We start from the raw sequence: 7,250 nt of genomic DNA, 5'->3' as shown, positions 1-7,250 counted from the left end.
GGAGCGTCTACAAAGTGTAACCCTGAAAGACCATCATCTATAAATATTAATAACTGGACTCTCATACAGCGAGACTAAAATGCCTTTAAATATCAGGTTATCCTGCTGATCCAAGTCCAACACTGAGTTTGTAAAAACATGTTTGTCAATCATTTTATTTGGTTTATGAGGAAAATGATTCAATAACTTTTGAATCATAATTCGCTGTGGAACTCTCAAACTCTTCATTCCACCTTAAAGTCTTTCTGACACTGAAATCCATACCAAAATGGCCGTTTGCTTTACAGACAGCAGTCCAACACAAACATACACACATCATCCAAAACACAGTCCAACATCCAAATCTCCTCCATTGCCAGCATGAATGATGGGAAAGAGAAGGAGGAACACTCTGACATTCAGGGTTAGAATGAGTTTCATGAAGCAGACTGTGAAGATCAAAGCTGCATTAGAAAGCTTACATGAATGAATGAGTGGACAGAAGTGGACAGAGATCATCTGAAACACTTCAAAGGCTTTAAATCATCACATTTCTCTTTATTCTTTATCAACTCTGTTAGTTTCTATCATTTTCTGTGGAATGAACCTAAGCAGCATTTCATTGGGCTGTGGGAGAACATCCAACCTCCACAGAAAGGCCCAGCTGACCAACAAGCTTCAACCTACAACCTTCTTGCTTTAAGGCACTAGTGCTAACCACTTTTCCCCATTTCAGCCCAAATCCTGCATTTTCCTGTTTCTGACTCCAGGCCAGCTCCACTAACACTTTCTCATCAGATACTGCCACCTAGTGGAAGATGTCTTAGTTCCATTTGAAGCTTCAGATTACAGTTAGTTCCTTTACAAAGCGGTGGAAGTGGTGGGCCCACAGCACCATCATCACTGAGTGCCATAGGACACTTAACCTTTGTTTCCATATGCTGGGAACTTCCTGTTGTTCCAAGGAGGACTGGAAAATGTGTGAAAATCTCCCAGTCAGTTCCTCACAGCACACTTCAACCATTTCCCTCCCAAAGCATCAGGACCAGGGCCTTTTCTCTCTTTGATCCCACTAAGAGATTTCCACACAAACACCTTATCAGTGGGACTCTCAGAGCTACCAGCCCTTTGCTAAAATCACAAAGCTCTTCATTGAAAATAATGATATCAAAGCTGGAATCAAATGAGTCCAAGTCTTCTGCTGATTTAGCATCACATTCATCTTTGGTCCTTGTTCTGCATCCCCACCATGGACTTCATTCCTTTCCAAGCCAGCCTTGAGTGTCCTTTATTCAGCTCATCCTCTGCTTTACTTTTAGACCTGATTTTAGCTGCTTTATCTCCCTTTCAACAAGTTTATGTGCCTCAGTCTTTTTCTTCTCTCCCTCGTAACAAGACAGCTTCTTCTGCCTGAGAACATGTTTGAGTGATTTACTAATCCAAGGCTGCTTATTGGGGAAAATACTTCCTCTTTTCAAAGTAATCCCCATTTTTTCCCAGGAAAAAAATGTATGTCGATGATCTAAGTGAGAACATGAGCCTTTAAAAAGTCCCAGTGGGTGCAGTCAAAGCAGTCCCTCAGTTCCAGTATAGTGTCTTTGGTCCAGACTGGAACAACTGTGTGCCCAGTTTGAGCTCTCTTCAGTCCTTTAATCTGACAGACCCAGAGGGGCCATCACATCACATTTAGAAGCTCCCCTGATGGAGCCACAATAACATGTCCAATTAGACAAATGTCCTGTTAGACAAAGTGGAATAAATTATTCAAGGAGTTAGTCACAGAACAGAGATTCAAATCTCCAAAATCCAACTGGCTGCATCGCGGCATATAGTCTGAAAAATCTGCACAGTTTCCTGTTTGAAGCTACTTGCTGTTGACTTCAGCTGTTTGGAGTTTCCATTTTCTGAACTTCTACATTCTGAACCTTCTTCAGCTCGGAACAGATAATGAAACACTGAATGATTTCAAGCTCACACTTTGTCTAATAAACTTACATCTTTCATTCTTTATACAGATTGAGTGTCTGTGGTTTGTCAAAGATCAGCTGTGATTATCTGGCAGAGGGGCTGAAGTCCAACCCCTCCCATCTGAGAGCACTGTTCATGTATAATAACAACCTGAAGTATCCAGATATGAAGCAGCTGTCTGGTCTTAAGGAGAGTCCAGACTACAGACTGGTGTAGCTGGGGTCAGTAGAGTGATGGAGTGAGTGGGTGGTGCTGTCAGCAGTGTTGTACTAAACACAGTCAGTATGAAACAAAGATCCAGTGTTTCCTGTAAAGCTGCAGCTTCTCAGTGAAGCTGTGAGAGGAGAATGGTGACAGGCTTCAGGATTGGACACAAACACTTCCTGTTTCTGCCTTTTTGTCACCTTTATGGTCACCATAGTAACGGCTGACATGCTCTGATCAAACGCTGTCAACAGCCAATCAGCTCTCTGAACAAAGCAGCATGCAGACCAATTACTACATTCATTTCCAAGTTTAAAGCAGTGAAGAACACAGTCTGTAGGTGAGGAAGAATTTAGTGAGAGTAGATGTTTGGATGGAATTGCTCCAGTTAACAGCTGGAACCGTCCATCATGATTGTTGTGGTTGTTGTTGGGGTTCCTACAGAGCTGAGAGTGGACAGACCAAGGTTATGTTAATGAATAAAAGTCCAAACTTAAACTAGGAGTGAAAAACATTTTCATCAAAAGTGAAGCAACAATGAGTCCTAGTACAGTCCCAGCACTGAAGTCCCTGCTGCTCTTTATACTGGATGTGCTGCATCACTGACTGACAGCTGATGAAGAGTCTCTGGAAACACTCTTTTATCTCCTCTGCTCTTCCTTCTTCTCTCTGCAGGTGGACGTTGCCACATATAGGAGGGTGTATGTGATGAGAGAGGAGGAGCTGTGTCCTGATGATACAGAGAGGTTGAAGCAGCAGCAGCTTGTGTGTAGAGCCACTCTGACTGGGCCATGTTACTGGGAGGTGGAGTGGAGAGTCCAGCATCATCCAGCAGTGACTGACAGAGGAATGAGAAGAAGTGCAGATGACTGTCAGTGCTGCAGAGTGAACTGCTCTGAGAACAGCTCCACTGTCAGACACAATGTAGAGTCCAGCATCATCCCTGTGTGTCCCTCTGGATCTGACAGAGGATCATCAGTGTATCTGGACTGCTCTGCTGCTGCTCTGTCCTTCTACAGTCTCTGCACAGTCTGTCTGACTCTGTAAATATTTTACAACTTGTTGTAATTACAGAACATTAATATTATATTCAAACATGTGATCTTATCTTCTGAATCTTTACCAAATAAAGAAAAACCAAACTAACAAACAGAAACTGCCGTGTCCTTTTTCACCACATCTATGAATCTTTTCGGTGTTTTCCTCTTTTCCTCCTTCCTGGCAGCTCCATCTTCATCATTCTGTGTCCAGTATATGTGAACATGTCCAAAGCATATGAGCCTCATGTTACCCGTTTGTGTGAGTTACGCCTGTCAGTGCGTTGTGTTCTTGTGTATAAATAAGGGCAGGAGACAGTGCTGGATCTCTGAGTTCTTTACTGTCAATTTATGACAGCACTGCTGACTCTACTGAACCAGGATCGGAGACATGGTTGGGGTGCCCCAATCGAGGCCCTTGTGTTCCTCTTCTGGCTGGCGAGTGGAGCAGCCTACAGGGTTGTGTCCAGGGTGTTCGCAATACCCCATTCCACTGTCCACCGCATCGTGCACAGGGTCACAGAGGAGGTGGTGGCCACGCGCCATCAGGTCATCCACCTCCCACGGACCCCAGAAGACCAAGATGCCATGTCCAATGGGTTTGCACAGCTGGCAGGCCACAGGGCCTTTGTGAAGGCTGCTGGTGCAATTGACTGCTGCCATGTCCGCATCAACAATCCCACCAGCGGTCCTGACGCTCAGTGCTACAGGAACAGGAAGTTGTTCCCGTCCATAATCCTGCAGGCGGTTTGTGACCATCAGGGCTATTTCATTGATACATATGTGGGCTGGCCGGGGTCAGTGCATGACTCCAGGGTGCTCCGCAACAGCCCATTTACCCTCCTCCAGGGCACTTCATCCTTGCAGATGGAGGGCACCCATGTCTCCAGCATCCACTCCACCTCATCACTCCCTACAAGAGGCCAGTCCAAGGTGTTGGAGCCCTGCGCTTTAACTCCCATCATTCCAAAGGCACGCTCTATTATAGAGCGTGCCTTTGGAATGATCAAGACAAGGTTCTTCTTCTTCCTCCAAGCGCAGGAGGTGCACCACACCTTTGTCCCACATGTAAGTCAGTAGGATACATAAGCAGTGTTTCAATAATAATCATCATGATATAATGGGGACTACAGTGTATGTTTGTGTATTAATACGTTATGTACAACTCAAAACATCTGTTTCAGGTCATAACAGCATGTGCCATCCTGCACAACATCTGCCTTGGTGTCGGGAATCTTGTGGCCCTGGAGGATGAGTCCGAGGATGACGCGCAAGAGGGGGAGGCTGGTTTGGAGGCAGGCAGTGGTGCTCTCTGGTGGGATTCGGCTATCTGCAGAGGTGTCTGCCCTGGAGGGGGTACCCCTGGACCACGATTATTGTTAGAAGGCAGGTATGCTGTTTATAGTGCATTGTTAGAGTGCTAGAATATTACATGTGACATCCATATTAACAGGATTGTGTGCACTTTGTCCTTGCATCTTTCTCCATACATTTCAGGGACATGGCAGCTGTCAGTTAAACAAGTCCTGCAAACCCAAGTGATGAGATGATGTGGTGGACAGTGGAAACGAGCACACCTAAATGACTCCCGGCCACCAAGCTGGAGATGCTCCACTCTGTAGCTGAAAATGCAAACCAAGGGTCTCACTTGAGGCACCTCATTCCTTTCTGTGGTCCTGGTCCAGCAGATTGAGCAGTACTGCCTGAGACTCCCTGCTCAGCCACATAACAGGCCTAGTTAACAGTGCTTATGCATAATGGGACACTCAGGTTGATCCTGGACTGGAGTGATGAGTCCTAGTGAATGATTGTCATTTTGTGTTTGGGTGTCTTATGTCATTTGTGTTGCACTGATGGTATTCCCTCAGTTCACACACTGACTATCCTTATTCAGTTACACATATATTGTGACGTTGTATGCAGTATGACTGACTGCTCCAAATACAGTTGGAGTGTAACAATTTTTTTTTATTCACAGGACTTTGTACATTCTGTTCATTTTTCACATTTGTTCAACAATTCAAATCAAAAGTGCAACTTGTATTAACAGAACTTAAATTATTTCGTCCACATTTCACATATCCTGCACAAACAAATATGAGAACTGTAAGTGTTTGTACAATGGGTCCTATTCACACTACCTTACTCATTTTGTTTTTCCACAACCTTCCAGTAGACGTATGATCCCGTCCATTTGCTCGGCACATCTTTCTTCAATCTCCTTCTGTAGCCTTATTTCCTCTTTGATCAATTCCAGGACTTCATCCTCCCTGTTCCTCTTCCTCTTTTCTGGTTTTGCCTCCAGCTGGGTCTCATTCTCCCGCTGTTCCACATCCTGCCCTTGGGTGCCCACTGCTTTGCTGGGCCTTGGAGTGTCCTCCTGGATGGAGGCAATTAGAACTGGACACCTGGTAGAAGGCCTCTGTCCTAGGACCTCATCCATTGGGACAAACCAGGGCCAAGTGGCAGCAATGATCTTCCCACTCACCCCCTCACCTGATGTGGGATACTTGCAATATGATGCAATATGATAGGACATCTCAATGATGTTAATCCTTGCACAGGATCCTCAGCAATATGTGCCAGCTTCAAACTGCAGAGCAGGACAGATTTATGCATGCATACTGTTGCTATACCTGAAAGAAGCTGGCAGAATTATTGGAACAAGTCTGCCAGAGATCAGTAATATCTTCCCCACTCGCTGTCTGAGGAGGGTGCACAGTATCCTGCGGGACCAACATCACCCTGCGCGCCACCTTTTCCATCTGCTGCCCTCAGGGAGAAGGTACAGGTCTATACAGGCCAGAACATCCAGACTGGCCAACAGCCTGTACCCACAGGCTGTGAGGCTCCTGAACTCTCTGCCCCCCTCTCACGGACAATAACCATATCCAACTTCTTAATAGCAATGAACTGGTCTGCATTGGTGCATCATATCTTTATTCTCTTCCCCCTCCTGCCCCCCCCTCTTTCTTAAATAGATAACTATCATATCTGATATCATATCTCACAGTACAATAATATTGAATGGGTTGCATTGTTGTACTTTGTCATGTTTCTCAGGTCTTTGTCTGAATTTCTACCAACATTACTTGTCATGTTCTCATGTTATTGCTAAGGATTGTCTATTGCATTGGAGTCACACTGGGTTAAATATGTACACTTGGGTTTTAAGGGGTATTTATTATTTTCTTCTTTTTTGGGTTGTATGGAAGCCCCAAACGCAATTTCATTGTTCTTGACAATGACAATAAATAAATACTACTACTATACCTCCAACCCGCAGCGGCTGAGTTCCTGGCACCAGTGAACAGGTGTTCGTTTTCACTCCGGAGTTTGATGAGCTCAGCCGTCTCCTTCTTACTCCCTGGAATATGACAGGACATTGGAATACTTTTTCTACCATCTTACACTTCTGTGTCATCATTTTTCTGTTTGACGTGTCGTATAATACATTTGTCTTGATGCATTCTCAATCATCCAGGAAAGTAAATCTCCAAAAGTTGATTCTGTTCATCTGGACATAGCGTTTTGTGGGAGAAACATTTTGTAACTCATCCAAGTGACTTCTTCAGTCTCAGCTGACTGCAGGTTTCTCCAATCTTATAAACAGTACATTTGCATAATGACTGAAACCAGCCCACTGAAGGAGCAATGAGCTGGGAGGTCAGTTCCTTAATCGTAACTATGCAAATTCTCATGACCATTGATCAACAACCACTGACCAAAACCCACTGATCAAAGACCACTGATCTATGGCCATGAGTACCATTCACAGAGAGTTGGGGAATGGCTGCAATCACAACATTGTAAGATGGCAAAAGATGTACCCTATTATACATTTGCACATTCAGCTGTGTGCAGACTCCCAACTTCACTCTCAGCCAAGCCGATTTTTGTCAGGAACAAATACAACACTGTCATAGGCCAAGCAATAACATTTGTAAGTTTCTTGGGTGACTTCTGTGACATGTTCAACCTGAGTGGTGACAGAGCGCGGGTGGAGGCGTTGGAATGGAGTATGCTGTTCTCGCCGGCTGGATAAGTTATCGGTGACAGATG

The 7,250-nt window shown here is 44.8% G+C and overlaps 1 protein-coding gene across 1 annotated transcript; it reads left to right on the top strand.

Moving 5' to 3' along the window:
• The first annotated feature begins 3,539 nt into the window (after positions 1-3,539).
• LOC106456344 (putative nuclease HARBI1) lies at positions 3,540-4,707 on the top strand. The gene is made up of 3 exons (XM_013913177.1): positions 3,540-4,256; positions 4,373-4,578; positions 4,686-4,707. The coding sequence occupies exons 1-3, from the start codon at positions 3,540-3,542 to the stop codon at positions 4,705-4,707; spliced, it is 945 nt and encodes a 314-aa protein (XP_013768631.1).
• The last annotated feature ends 2,543 nt before the right edge of the window (positions 4,708-7,250 follow it).

Source organism: Pundamilia nyererei, unplaced genomic scaffold (genome assembly GCF_000239375.1).
Source record: "Pundamilia nyererei isolate P.nyererei 1_Seehausen unplaced genomic scaffold, PunNye1.0 scaffold00119, whole genome shotgun sequence".
NCBI classification, from domain to species: Eukaryota; Metazoa; Chordata; class Actinopteri; order Cichliformes; family Cichlidae; genus Pundamilia; species Pundamilia nyererei.
The sequence above is the reverse complement of the archived record's forward strand: the minus strand, read 5'-3'. Positions and strand labels throughout refer to the sequence as shown.